Source organism: Crinia signifera, chromosome 5, assembly GCF_055691185.1.
Source record: "Crinia signifera chromosome 5, ASM5569118v1, whole genome shotgun sequence".
In the NCBI taxonomy this organism is placed as follows: domain Eukaryota; kingdom Metazoa; phylum Chordata; class Amphibia; order Anura; family Myobatrachidae; genus Crinia; species Crinia signifera.
Window position 1 is genome coordinate 138,808,806 of NC_139221.1, and position 15,440 is coordinate 138,824,245.

Consider the following 15,440-nt stretch of genomic DNA (forward strand, 5'->3'; position numbering starts at 1 on the left):
CATTTAACATTGTTCCCTATGTTGATTTGGTTAAATTGAGGCATTTTACATTGTTCCCTATGGGAAATCGCTGGCATCGCGTCAGTACCATCTTATGCTTTTTTTGGCCGCATACGATGCGACCGACGCGATTTTGACTTTTTCAATGCATTTCAATGGGAAATCGCGAGCATCGCGTCGGTCGCATCGTAGACCATTAAAAATTACCCGCGATGCCCGCGATTGTGGCCGTGCTAGGAAAAAAGTACCTTTTCATTTATTTGTAAGGATATCCTTATATGCTTATGCACTACTGTCTTAGGAAGGTATTCAATCAATGATTCTGACTGTTGGTACATCCCAACAGTCAGAACTGAAATGTCAGTTCTTCCAACAGTAACTAGACATCCAGAAATCAATGTTCTGGCTGTCGAGTGATGGAAAGTCCATGTATTTGCAACAAAGCGCTTGCTTTGTCGAAAAACAGCTGCAGATTTGACAATCCGCAGCCGTATCTGACAATACAGACTCACATTCACAGGGAGGCAGGCATGTAGAACGTGAGACCTGGCCAGGATTGAATACCTTGAGAAATTGAATATCCCCATTAGCCTCAACAACCTCTGAAGGGAGGCTATTCCACTTGTCCACTACAGTTTCTGTGAATAAAATATTTCCTTAGATTTCACCTGAACCAAACTCCCTCCAGTTTTAGTTCTTGTCCTCGTGTTTACCTCCTGGACCTTGTTAAAACCCTAGACATATTTGAAAGTTTCTGTCCTGTCTCCCCTTTCCCTTCTCTGCTCCAAACTATACATATTGAGATTGTTTTGTCTTTCCTGGCAAGTTTTGTGATGTAGGCCATTTACCATTATAGTTTCCCTTCTTGTACCATGTCTAATGGATTTCTATCCTTCTGGAAATACAGTATGACCTACAGAACTGGACACATTATTCTAGATGGGTTGTACCAATGACATATACAGTAGCTTTATTACTATTTTATTTTTGCTGTAGATTCCGCTCCCGATGCAACCAAGCATCTGACTTGCCTTAATCATTGCTGTTTTACATTTCTTACCTGTGTTGAAGTCACATGAAATAGTGACTTCTAGATCCCTTTGCTCCTCAAAAGTTCACAACATGGTGAAATTTATATACTGTATTTAGCCTTGGAATTTTTTAGATTGTCATTAAACTGTAATTGCAATACTATTGCATATTCCTCTAGTCCACCTAGATCATCAATAATTAATTTTACCCCTCCTGGTGTTTCTACCCTTTTGTATATTTTTGTATCATCTACATATTTTCCCTTCGATATCTTATTCACATTGACACACAGTAGTGTCCCTTATTCAAATGATATCACTCAGTAATGCCCCTTATGCACATTATACTATACAATAGTATTCATTATACCACACAGTTGTATCAATTATGCACAATGCACACAGTAATAATGCCCTTTAAAAACAATGCACACACAAGTTATATCCCTTATGCACATAATGCCCATAGAACTACCACTTATACACATAATTCCAACATGTTACCCAACATTTTAACCTCTGATGGGGACCAATTTTTTTGTAAACAGATTTGGATTTCCAGAGGGCACATGACTACATTCATGGAGCATGGCCAGTGCTCTTAGAGCTGTTGGTCATACCTCTAACTCCTCTGTCTATGGGAATGTGCACAGTGCCTACTCACTGCTGTCAGAGCAGCGAGTGACAGGGGGGTCTCGGGAACTGCCCCTCTTCACACAGAAACACTGTGGGACACAGCTGCCCATGGGTGGGATGCAGGATAGTCACAAAAGATTGTGACTGTCCCGTGAAAATGGGCACAGCTTGGAGGTACCCATGGGCATTCCAGGAACACTCTAATGTTCCCCCTGCATTACTTCCCGTTTATGAGTAACATACATGCACACATTAGGGGAGAAATAACAGATTTGGACTTAGAACTAGATTCTTTCTACTATCATGTTGTTATCTTGCACTATTTACAAGACAATAATGGTTGTCTGAACTTGATCATCTTGAGATATATGGTACAGTTGTTAAATTATTTACTTTTTTTAATACAATCTAAGATAACCTTTTAACATTGCTACTTCCAGAAACAATGTGTCAAATAAATGTCAGTAAGTGTGCAGAAATCAGTATGAAAAGAATTTTCTCCTTGATTTCATTTTTGACATAATGAAAAATGTTTATTTTTATTTTAAATTTTCAATTCATTTCTCAATTTGTTATTTTGCATTTTAGTGTATTTTTTTGTGTATTTTTAGTGCTCATTTCTAACACGGATGTAGTATGCCCATTATGTTATTATTTCTTTAATGTATTCTCCAGTTGTTTATAGATTAATTACAGAAACCTTTACAATAAAAAGTCGTCAATCGAAAAGTCAGTTAAAATAATTTATTGATGCTGTATACTTAGTTAGCAGCAACAGTCTGGTCTAACCAGGATCTAAGAGCTGTCACACGGGCATATACTCCAGGAGAGGAAGCAGAGCAGGTAGAGCTTCCCCAGGAGACAATTCCAGCCAATGTCCAAGCACCATTTCTCTGGCACACAAGAGGTCCACCAGAATCTCCCTAAAATGAGTTACAAGAAATTACATTAAGTCCATGGATGTCAATATCTTGCTACATGCAGTATGATACCATGTTTAAAGGTGTTGATTGATAATAAACACAATGTCAAAATGGCCTACTGTGATATTAACAATTGGCAGATCTTGTTGCTGAGCTTAAACTCAAAGCATGACTCTTTTCTAATTTAGCCTTTTATGTAGCCAAATAAAATAAGAGTTCTTAGTGAGGACAGCAGAACACCAAATATGCATAAAAAAAGAACAGCTCACTGTCAATAAATGATTTGACATATTATATATTAAAATCTTTATCATACCATGCAGGATGAGGCACCGGAGGCTCCAGCACAGATCATGGTGGCTTGGATTCTTGTTCCCCAGTATCTCTGACATTCAGTGTTGGTCAAAAGAGGAAGTGCCACCTGCTGCAGTTTGCTTGGAGTGTTTTGTGCTAAAATACATACCGTAAATGTACGTACAGTAAACAAATGTTTTTGGAAAAAAAATGTATCCCAACATTATCAACATACATTACAGAACAATATGATACCCATATCAGCAATGCATCAAATTGCTCCATTCTTATTTGCTCAATCAATATACTGTAGATGTACATTGGCTATTCCATTGTAAGCCAGCTACAGTATATTTATAACAAGTACTCTACTAAAAATCTCAGCAGCTGATAGTAATGTTATAAAAAAGCTGGAAGGTTTTGTTTATAATAAGGTTGTATGCAGGGCTATTTTTCAGTAGGCTCCAGTAGGAACTGAGGCCCTTATTCTAGTTCACTCTTTCTGACAAAATATTTCTTAGATGGACAAAACCATGTGCATTGCAGGTGAGGCAGGTGTTACTTGTGCAGAGATAATTAGATTTGGGTGGGGTTTTACACCTGCCTCACCTGCAGTGCACATGGTTTTGTCCATCTAAGAAATATTTTGTCAGAAAGAGTAAACTAGAATAAGGGCCTCAGTTCCTGCTGGAGCCTGCTGAAAAATAGCCCTGGTTGTATGTAAAGATACAAATTAAAAACATTAATAGTCTCCATTTTACGTTTAGAAAACTAATTTGATTCAATAAAAATACTTGAAAAATTAAATTGCATAAAACAATATCTTTTTACATTTTTCTAAATTAATATTTTGCTTTTCAGACTTATTAATTAGTTTTGTCAGTGGAATTGTATTTGATAGAGAAAAAGAAGAAAGATCTACATGACTTACTTGCAGCATTTACGTAACCCCATCCAGTAGTAACACATCTCTCTCCTCCATTGTAAACATCACTGGTCACAGCAAGACACACAGGAGACACTCTAGTGTTGAGAGTAGCTGTACTGGTTAGTTTCAAAAGAGTGATATCGTTGGCGATGGTCAGGGAACTGTAGCTGGGGTGTCTGAAGACCTGTTAACATTAAAAAATTTATTTTTATAAAAATATATTTTTCATCAAGTAACATTATGATGTAAATTCAACAAAGGACTACATTTAATAACAATACATACCAATGGCCATATGGCGTATTTATTGGAACATTACAATGTTACTAATGAATATTCTGCCAGCATTTACCAAGACATACTGATGACGTCATTAATGTCCTTCTTATCATCAGCATCCTCCACTCTGTTGCTAACAGGCTACCACTACAACTGTAATAAGCAATGGAATTCTGTGTTTGAGCATTTTGTAACATTCATCTGCAAATGTGCCAGCAAATTATAGTTGTTAATTAAATCATTACATTTTGTTGATTGTAATGAGTTGTCTGACTTTTTGTTTATTTACTGTATTTATCATATTTAACTTACCCTGGAAATAGTTTTAGTTTGAATGGGCTCAGCACTGGAAGAACGATCGTATTCCCCCAGAATCACACGGTGGGCAGTTCTGTGTGTAATAAAATATTGTATTGTGAACAGGTTGTTGTGCTGTCTGAATTGTGTCTCTGCAAAGTTACTACTGATTTTTTATAGTTACTGCTATATTTTTTTTATTTTTTTACAAGAAATCAGTTACTTTATGCATACTTTATATGTTAAGAAAAATATTAGGATTTTTTTTTATTATTAATATTCAATAAAAATAAAGAGCTAGTTAATAAAAAAGTAAAAATAAAATAGTAACACAATAAAGGACTTGACAATACCATTAATAATTTCAATGCTTTGTAGTACTGTACAATACCATATTCAAGCAAATCTTAACACCCCCATTCCAACACAAACCCAGAGTTGGCTTGATCTTGAGTTATACACAAAGAATATTTATGCAAATGGGGGATGTTTTTGAACTGCACATGCTCCTACAATATTTTGCTAAAACTTTGCACAGTGAATTCAATCCATAGTAGTGATCGAGTTGCATTGTCTCAGATATTCATTGGAAATGTTATAAGTATTCCTCGGTGGTGATTGGAAGGTGACTATTCAGATGTACTGTCTTACGGGCATGTTATGGAAGTGTTGCATGAATATTGCCACTGGTTATAAACTCAGATGCTTAAACTCCTAAGTTGAAGGCCCTACTCTAATGTAGAATCTGCACATAGTATGGAGATGGTACTGTCTATCAATGCACTAAAGGCAGGGTTTAAAGTGGTCCTGCAGAGGTGTTGAAACTTATTTCCCCTTCCACGGCACCCTCCCCCTTCCCCATTAGGCAGAGCTCAGGCCAGTGCCAGAGTTTTAGGTACCCCCTGCAAATGACAAAAATGTGTGCCCTACCTCCCATTCTTTATAAAGGGACAGTGGTCTCACAAGGAAGGGGGTCACACAATAGTACCCACAATTTAAATTATGCCACAGTGTCACAAATAATATTCACATTACACCACATGTAGTGCCCCTGATTTATATAACACAACATAGTAGTGACCCTTATTCGCATTATGATACACAGTTATATATGTACTTTTACAGTATATATGTATGCCACACAGTAGTGTCCCTTACAAAAACTGTCCACAGTAGTAATGCCACTTATAAACATATGCCTTATACACATGTCCCTCTAGCAGCACCATGCCAAGCTTCTTCGTCTCCTCTCTGTATCCCTCCATACCCCTCTCAAATTGTCTTCAGAATGCACAGGGCTTGCTCCTCTTAGTGGTTCTTCACTTCAGCGGCGGTGATGCCATGACATAACATATGTCATGCCAGAAAAAAAAAAAATTCTGTTGGAATTGCTGCGCATTGGCTGTATTGGAGGTGGAACTTAGTTCCCCCTACCATTATAGATGGTGGAACTCAGGTCCACCCAGCTCCCATCCACTTTAATCCCTGACTAAAGGATTTTTGCATGTAAAGATGGACAATTTAAGAGCCTCAGTCTTTGCATATGCAGACTTATGATTGTACACATTGAGAAAGTTTTTCTTTACTAGAACTAACATATTGTTGATGATGTGACTATGCCAAAAGATGCTAAAGTGGTCTCAGCAGAATCTGCCCCTGTGTATGCTTCTAAACAAATCTCTGACGGACCTTGAGTGAGTACTTTGAGTAGGGGGACCTACCCCCAACACAGAACCGTTGTATGAAGTCTTTATGTGATCATATTCATGATTTGTGAAAAGCGATTTTGGATTTGATATCTTGTGAGTGCACCGAAAAAGGGGGGACATAACCTCCATTATACATATATATCCATCTATATACTTATATGTATAAGCACTCTTTTTTGAATTCTTGAAAATATTTTGACAATTCAGTCTTAGCAGTATTACACGAGGGATATTGCCCTCTTTCTTCTTTTCTTGTCTCTTTATATATACAAACGTGGAAGGAGACAGTGAAAAGGAAGACAAGAGGAGGACGAAAACAGGGGAGTATTAGTCTCCTTTTTACAGAATATTCTTCCCTCATACACTTTTGTATAGCACCCATATTTCACTGGTTCAAGTATTCTTCTACCCTCACACATGCTTCTAAACATGTTTCCTTATTTCAGCAGTAACATCAAGAGCATAATACTTACGTGACACCACAGTGAGCAGCAGTGACAACCCAGAGAGTGTTGATCAGAGAACCACCACAGAAATGGAACCCAGTGCTGTCCTACAGATATATAAACAAAAACCATCACTTTTTTGTGCAATGCGATTTACTGTCTTCATTTGTAGATTATTTCCAAATACAATGGTGAGTATTTGTGCCTGCTCTATGGTTGCCCATTAAAAAAGAGTGACCATTTATGTAAAACCATTGTAGGTTTCCCCATCAAAGAATGTCTATGTTTGTGCTTGAAAGTGGGAATGGGGTGGGGCTAAGTTGTGTGCTTGCTAAAAAAACAATATATACAGGGAGTGGCCCTAGACAGCAAGTTCTATGTAATGAGATGATCTACCTTGCTGAGGCCTCCAGTGCTGGACAAAAAGAGAAAAAAACATACAGCTGAACAATTCAAACATAACAAATTAGAGTTGTAAAACATTTTGCAATAAACATTGTTTTTTGCATAATTTTAGCCAGGGTTATGGACTTGACTTGCATCTGGCAGGCTTGCAATGGATGTTGTCTTTATTCTTTGATAAGTATGAAATACTCCTGCTTACTTGTGTATTCCCCACTGCATGGACTTTGAAATGTTTTGATTAAGCCTCCTTGTCTTTGAATGACTTTTTACTACATAAAAACTTTTTTCTTGGATGAAATCTCTTTGCTGGTGTGCCAGTTTATGATTTTATATATATATATATATATATATATATATATATTTATATATATATATATATATATATCAGTGACGTGCGGTGAGGTCAGTCACTGGTGAGGCTCTGCATTTTTCAAATGGGAACAAGTCCCACTACCACTGCCGCCTGCTACCCCTACTTGTGAATGCCCGCTACAGCCTGTGCTGGGGGCTGATGCATAGCTGGCAGTGTGCATGTAATGTGCAGGGGGCTGCGGGACCACTGGGCATCCCAGGGGGACAAGCTGCAAACCTACTATATCTGCCAGGTGCACCTTCCAAGGTATGAATCAGTACATGGCCAGTGCAAGGGATAGGGTAATGCTGTCTAACACTGGCAGTGCAATTGTCCTGTCAATGCAGTATATAGCAGGGCAATGGTTAATGCACCCTGGCAGTGTCGAGTGCAAGGGTTAATGCACTATTGTCCCTCCCTGGCAGTTCAAGGGTTAGGACCCCCCTTACCATGTGTGTGCTCCGGGTCACTGATGTGCTGCAGATTGTTCTCTGCTGTATCCTCCCTGATGATTGATGTCCTACTCCGGCGGGTCGTAGGACTCCAGCCTTTGCTGAGCCTTCTCTGCAGTGTGGGACTGGAGGACACGCAGATCGATGTGGTCTTCTCCATGGTGATCCCCCAGGTACCCCTCCTCACTCCCCTGTGTCTTACTCTCACTGTGATCTGCCCCAATGCAGGGAGATTGTTTACAGTGGGGCCAGGGATGGCGGGTGCCAGCGGCTGTAACGATCTGCAGCCGCCACTATTTCTATTAATGCAGCAGCACCCTCAAAGGGGCGAGCAGCCAGCAGGTGAGCTGGAGAATCAGAATGCCCCCGTGCAATAGCTGCAAAAGCAGAATAGCCGCGGGGGGTGGGGGCAGGGTGTCTGCTCTGCCATTTTCTGACAGTGGAGCGGATCAGTCTGTCAGTGTGTGACAGACTGATCCGCTGTCCAATCACAACTGTCACAGTGACAGGGGCGTGCTTTGATGTTGGCTGAAGGCACAGTCCCTGTCACTGAGGCAGAGGAGTTGGTGCCGCTTCCACATTGTTTTTTAATGGGATTTTCGGCCTCTTTTTGTGCCTGTCCTAAGCCCCGCCCCCCCGCGGCTGACAGATTTCAATTATCAGCCGGAGGCATGGCTGCCATTGCCTCCCAGCCTCCTACACGGCGTCTCATCACATAAATGATTACAAAAACACCAATAAGATATTTATTGCACTGTATATGTGTTTTAAATGTCTTTGTATTTGGTTTTAATCGTTTATGACAGGGTAGGCACTGCCTCCCCTGCCTCCCCTGACTGCACGTCCCTGATATATATATATATATATATATATATATATATATATATATATATCCTGCGAGATCCCGGCACTCAGTCGCTAAATAGCTGTATGGCTCTGGTGCAAAGTCCAAATATGTATAGTGTGAGCAGCGGCACTCAAAGAGACTTGTTAGCAGTGAAAAAAATCGTTTATGGAATAAACGATTTTTCTTCACTGCTAACAAGTCTCTTTGAGTGCCGCTGCTCACACGATATATATATATATATATATATATATGTGTGTATTTATATATATATATATATATATATATATATATATATATACATATATATATATATATATATATATAACACACACACATATATTTAGAAAGAAAGAGAGAAAGAAAGACAAGTGGTGCAGAGTATACTGTAACATAAATTGAATTATATGGTAATCCTTTATAAATAGGTAATAAGGTAGGACCCATAATTTTATATAATATGTCAGCTGTGAGGTGATTTATGGCTGCTTGGGGCCTCCTCTATAGCACTATTGTTTTTTGTACAGTATGTTACTTTTTATACAATGCTTTTTTTCACACAATTATGTTTAACTTCTTTAACACTTCTAACATATGCAGTAGCTGCTTTTATCACTTTTTAACACTTCATTTGATCCAATAGTGTAATGCCTTGGGGAGGATTGGCTAGGCATTTTGGTGGTGTCCCATGTCCTAGACTTGAATTAGAATATTAGGTACTTACCCTTATAATGTTACCTGGCTGTGGTGGGTAAGTCAATAACCCTGGCCAAAAAAACTCTATTTATTGCAAAATGTGTTACAAATAAAATCATTACTGATTGAATAGTTCACCTGCATCATTATTAATCTTTGCATCTAATAAAACATTGTTGCGCTCCCTACCATCAGTGGCAGAGACCCATCAGATATATGCCATTAATGCCAAAACTATCTGTGTTTACTATCCTTGGATAGTAAATGACTATTTAGATGATGATGCTTTTAAAATACTTAGCAAAAATAGTTGGTCTAGTATATTTTGTTGCAGTTATTTGCTATAAAAATACTCTAGATAAATATATAATAACATTTCCTTTAATTAATACTGGCAACGCACATTATTTATTTTGTCTCATATTTTATTGCATAATAAATCTATTTATATACAAGCAAATCTGTCTATTTGTGATTTTTGGTGAATTTTTTTCAGTGATAATATCTAAAGAAATGTATTTATCTGCCTGTAAAAATCAATAAAAAATGTCCCAGTGCTTCTATTTTGGAATACATAACTTTATAAAATAACCAATATTTAGGAATATTTTTTTATATGAAATGTAAAGATGAAATCATACCCCCTTTAAATTGTAAAAGTGGGGTTGGATGTAATACATTGCGAGTCTGTCAGCCGTTTGGGCTGCTGGACAAACACAGATGTTTTTTTTTTTTTAAATGGAAAGTCTTTCACAATGTATGGTTTTTCCTTGCAAAGGTCACTGGACTTGAACTGCATTACATCCAGCCCATGATCACTACTTTTCATTATTTGAAGCCACTGTCCTGACACGCACACTGGCAACACTGCGTCTGCTTTGGATATGAAAAACAGGTATTTACTACAAAAACCTAATCATTTGTAGGTTAATTAACATTTGTATGTTACCTGCAGAGACACTTGCCATGGCCAAGACCCAGAAACTGCATTCTCACCATTAACGATCCTGGCATATCCGGAGATAACAGGTCTGACGCTTGGCACACCACAGCCTAATGGATTATAATTCAGTAGGTATACATGTAAGGATTAATTAGAGTACACATAAAATGCTAATGCAGACTTGATATTACTTACCATAAGTAGCCCCTAGCAGAGCAAGGCAGGACAAAAACCAAAGAATTGCCATAGTGATTCACTTCTTTAAGGTAAGTGGACTATGGAAAGGTTTGTTTGGTTTATATAGCATCAAATAACCAATCAAATGACAGCTCTATGTATAAAAGATAGTGTATACATTTTTAAACTATGTTATCAAAAGACCTTGAATTGCACTAGAATATTTAATCAGCTGTGCACACTGGAAACTTGTGGGTGAAAACTGGTGATACTCTGAGAAGAGGAATTTATTTGTCAGCATGCAAATCTATCTTTATATATAACTGTATAATACTAGTTATATCCTTGTCTACTGAAAAAATAACTATAGTGTATGCAAATTGTCTAAATTAATCTATACCAAATTCAGAGTTACCTATAACTCACAATAGGGAAAATTACATTCATGAATTAATTCAATATTTTAGCACTCATTCGTGTTCTATATATTCTGGAAACTGGCCTTTTTAGATAAGGTAAAATAATGTGTTTATAAATTAATCACAGATGCAAGGTACTCAGAATGGCTGTTCACTCAGAACAGATCCATTACACCCCCTTGATGCATTTATTCACTTTCTACATATTTGTAATGCATATGCACCCACATCATATGGATGGAAATGTTAATATTTGCTTGGAATCATACTTTATCTCATGTAAGTAGCTGAATTGGCCCTTTTCATCTACTTGTGCAAGTAGCTGTTGGAGATGGAGCAGGGCAATTTACCATAATAAGCCATGTGACATCATGATGTCACACAGATTGAAGAGGAGCATTATTCTCATTGTTTTGGAGTCAGTTATATTGTCTAGCTTTAATATTGTCTAGCTCTATGATCAATATATTATGTTCTCCTTTCTTCATTACTACTGTTTCTTAACTTAGCCTTATTAAACGTCTTCATTTATTATTATGGTTCATACTGCAATTTTAGTTTAAAAGCCACAGATTTCTGCACCCAGAATATAAAGCCTCTGGGATGATTTATAATTTGTTATTTGTTGGGTATGGATGCAAAGTCAGACATCCAGAAATTATGATTTCTAAATTAAATTGGTTTCTTACCACTATTTTACCAAAAAATATTACATTTCTATTAATGTCTCCCCTTTTGGAAATAAATATGTTTATTTTACTTTTTGCTTTATTTGTCGTATTTTTCCTTGTTTTGTCTTGTTCACCTACTTTCCTCATGTGTTTTCCCCATCCAGGTCTACTTGTTTTAAGCAGCAATTTTGGTAAGATAAAATGCTTTTTTATTTTATTTATATCTGTCTCCTGACACAGCATGTCTAATATCAAAATAGGTTCTCTTAATATCGGATGTTTAAATTCACCTGCTAAAAGACTAAAGATTTTTATTTATTTAGCTAAACGTGACTTAAGCTGCCCAAACACGCTGCTAAGCATGCTGAGCCGATGTGTGCTTTGAGGTGCGCGCTCCCGCGCACCTCATCGCACAGTACAAAAAGTATGTGCTTGCACATACTTTTTGTACTTAGGTTTCATCAAATTGCATCGCATTGCATGCACAACGCATGCACATGCAATGCAATGCAATGTGATCCCTGCTATTGCAGCCCACAACGCCCGCCCGCATCGGGACGTGTATTGGCTGCTTTAGATCTAGCTTTGATTCTAGAAACACATTTAGTAGTGAAAGAGATTGTTAAAAAACAAATGCTTGGCTCTGAATCACCTCAGCTCTTTTCACATCTAAAGCTCATGGATTCAGGGCCATTTCTAGAGTTTGACAAGCTATGCAGCCACCAGGGGCCCTGCGCATGTCTGTGCAGCTTGTCCACCAAATGAATATCCGCCAGGGCGGCAGCTCCCCCTGCCGCAGTTTCCCTTCAGAGGGGAGAAGATCATATCATGTGTCTCTCCTTCCCCTCACTGTGTCCCTGTGACTGGGCCATCAGCCAATCAGAGCTTGCGGGCCATCTCCAGTTTGGCTGCCGGCCCACAGGCCATTCAGAGCTCGCGGATGGCAGCCAATCAGAATCCAGCCCATGAAGTATGATTGGCTGACGGCCCAGTAACATGCACCCTTGCAGACATGTACTGCCGGTGTGGTGCATGCACAGGAGGGGAGGGGGTGGTGGCAGTACGCTGATATGGGAATGCCTAGCATTTCATGGGCGCTCCCATGAAACGCTGGATGTTCCCATGAAAATGGAAGCATGGCACGGTGTGCCCTGTCTCTGACCAGAAGCCTGCAAATATAAGTCAGTCTCCACTTAATTATATTTGCGAGCCCTGGAGAAATCATTCGATGGTCAGTACCATTGATTGATTTCTCCAACAGTGGCACATGCAAGGGGATGTGTTTTTATAAAACATACCCTTGCATGGATGCAAGGGTATATGCTGGCGGGAAGTGGCGATTTGGCAGGGCGGCAGTGTGGTGCAACAACTGCTTGGTAAGCTGCTTACTGTGCAGTTCAGAATGAGGGCCTATGTTACCTTCCACTATTTATCTAGATCAAACTGGTTTTATCTTAGGTCACCACTCAGTTTTTACTGTACAGAAAATTTTAGCAACAATTCTGTTTTTAAGTTCACCCCAAAACTCCCTGATAGCCTTATTTTATCTTTAAGGTGAGCACAAATGGATAGATATCGGATCAGAGAGTTATGTGAGGCCATGATCAGGGGTGTTCTCGATACCTCACACCCCTTCCACCCCTCTGTCACCTCTCCATTACGCCTCTGTCACACCCCCACCACTGGCAGACAGAGAGAGAGGCAGACATCAGGCATGAGATTTCAAAACTCCTATTCATTTGAATAAGGCAACTGATGATTGGCTGAGAGATCTCTAATATAGATCCTTTTGAAGAATTAACCATAACAGACTGGTCTGCTTTTAGGATACTTAAGTAGATATACACCGCTCATCCTTTCTACCTATGGCGATTGTACCGCCAGCCTGCCATGGTGCGCCATGGTGGACCACGGCGTGCGGCATTGCAAAGCTTGACGATTCGCAGTGGCATCTCGGGATGAGTGCAATACCAGTGATCATCCACCAGATGTCACTTTTTGAAAACCTCATTGCGCATGCGTGAAATTTGTGCTGAGGCGCGTGCATGAAGCACAGGAACTACAGTAAAGTACACTTTGCTACGATTGTACTGTCCAGTAAGCCTAGTCAGTACCTCTCTCACACCGCCGGTGCCAGCATGATCTTCTTTCTTTGGCAGAGAGGGGATCATGCTGGTGCCAGCGGAGAGGCGCTCCATCTGTTTGACACGCAGGAGCGTCTCAGACGCTCCAGTAATGAGACACTCCTGCGTCTGAGTTGCTAATACGGCAGGGTAGTACAGTAAAGTACTTTGCTACTGTTGTACTGTCCAGCAAGCTGTACTGTCCTGTTCTGTAGATAGTGTACCCACTAGTAAATAAAATTACATTGAATTGCATACAGTATCATTACACTACCTTATACTGTATACTTTGGTTTTGTCCAAAGGTGCTGGGATTTCAACACATATTCAGTACGTTAGTACAGTATTGTAGTTTTAACACACAAAAAAATAAGGCTTTCCATGCATCTAAATGTGCACGGATGCTTGAGCGTCTACAGGGGCACTACACTGGAGCAACACGGACGCTAATGTGTCTCAGTGTATTCATCCCTCAATACAATTGTTTGGTGGCATCATTTTGGTGTTATGACATTCACAGTAAGTTACTGTACTGTACTGTATATTTATAAACAAGAAAAAGTTCCAGTCTTCCAATAAAGCTTTTCTTGCATCTAAATTTGCAAAAGGCTAGCCCGTCTACATGGGTCTATGCGGGTCTACACTGGAGCGGCACAGACACTAATGCGTCTCATTGTTTTGTTCAATAGTGTACAGTACTGTAGGTACTACAGTAGGATGCATTTTTACTGTTCAGTACAGTACATTAAAGTTTGATTCATAAAGGGATCATTTTAATTTTACACACAGCACTGTTACAGTCATGTATACAGTGCTACTGTAGATTAATTAAGCTCGGTAAAGTGATAAAATGTCTTGTTTTTATTAGTGGTCAATCAGCTGCTGCTGTATAGTACAGTACATTACTGTGCTGTACAGTCCCTGTCATTTTTTCAAGCCAAGCATGCACAGTACAGTAACTTCACAGTTACTGTAGGAGCTGATTGGTCAGTGATAAACTACTCACTGGTGGGCGCATAGAATGCGAATCTTGTTTCGCAAACTTCTCACTGGCGGGCACGCAGAATGCAATGCTTGTTCCGCACAGGACGCACATGGGCAGGGCGCCATTTTTATTGTCTTCTGTACAGTGAGCATTATGGCTGCACCCAGAAGAGCGAGGCCCTTCAGCAGAGGAGAGCTCCTGGTCCTGGTGGCGTGGTGGGACAGGCCCCTGGCCTCCAACTGAGAGGTTGTAGAGGCATACCAGGGAGTAAGCAATTCCATCAGAGAGCGATTCCAGAGGGTCAGGACAGTGAGGGCCCTGTAGCGCCGCTGGAGCGACTTAGTCAGTCGGGACCCCAGACTACTCGACTCCCTTATGAGAAGTAAGAACTGTACAGTATTGGGTGCTGTATTTTCTGCTTGTTGCCATGGGTGATTCCCTACAGCATTTGTTTTCAATGTGGTCATTACATGCCTGTTGTCATGTGATGATTACATGCTAGTTGGCACGAGGAAATTCCTACAGCATTTGTTTTTAATGTGGTGATTACTGTACTGTACATGCTTGTTGCCATGGGTGATTTCCTACAGAAATGCTTTTCAATGTGGTCATTAATGTACATGCCTGTTGCCACATGCTAATTGGCACCAGGGATTTCCTACAGCATTTGTTTTCAATGTGGTCATTACATGCCTGTTGCCATGTGGTGATTACTGTACATGCTAGTTGGCATGAGGGATTTCATACAGCATTTGTTTTTTATGTGGTCATTACATGCCTTTTTTCATGGGGTGATTACATGCTAGTTGGCATGAGGGATTTCCTACAGC

At 39.5% G+C, this 15,440-nt stretch overlaps 1 protein-coding gene across 1 annotated transcript; it reads right to left on the minus strand.

Annotated features, from left to right (window-relative positions):
• Nucleotides 1-2,428: 2,428 nt before the first annotated feature.
• Nucleotides 2,429-10,482, minus strand: LOC146079560 (chymotrypsinogen A-like). Its single transcript, XM_083186289.1, has 7 exons — nt 10,431-10,482; nt 10,242-10,345; nt 6,571-6,650; nt 4,404-4,482; nt 3,816-3,996; nt 2,907-3,040; nt 2,429-2,590 (listed from the first exon to the last, which is right to left on the minus strand). Exons 1-7 carry the CDS (start codon nt 10,480-10,482, stop codon nt 2,429-2,431), a joined length of 792 nt encoding a protein of 263 aa, XP_083042415.1.
• Nucleotides 10,483-15,440: the final 4,958 nt, after the last annotated feature.

What these genes read in the sequence shown, in the direction of transcription:
- LOC146079560 (XM_083186289.1), bottom strand. Translation starts at nt 10,482, where the DNA reads ATGGCAATTCTTTGGTTTTTGTCCTGCCTTGCTCTGCTAGGGGCTACT. An exon ending in TCTGCTAGGGGCTACTTATG is followed by an intron (nt 10,346 to 10,430) that starts GTAAGTAATATC and finishes ATAATCCATTAG; the next exon opens with GCTGTGGTGTGCCAAGCGTC. An exon ending in CATGGCAAGTGTCTCTGCAG is followed by an intron (nt 6,651 to 10,241) that starts GTAACATACAAA and finishes ATATATCTGTAG; the next exon opens with GACAGCACTGGGTTCCATTT.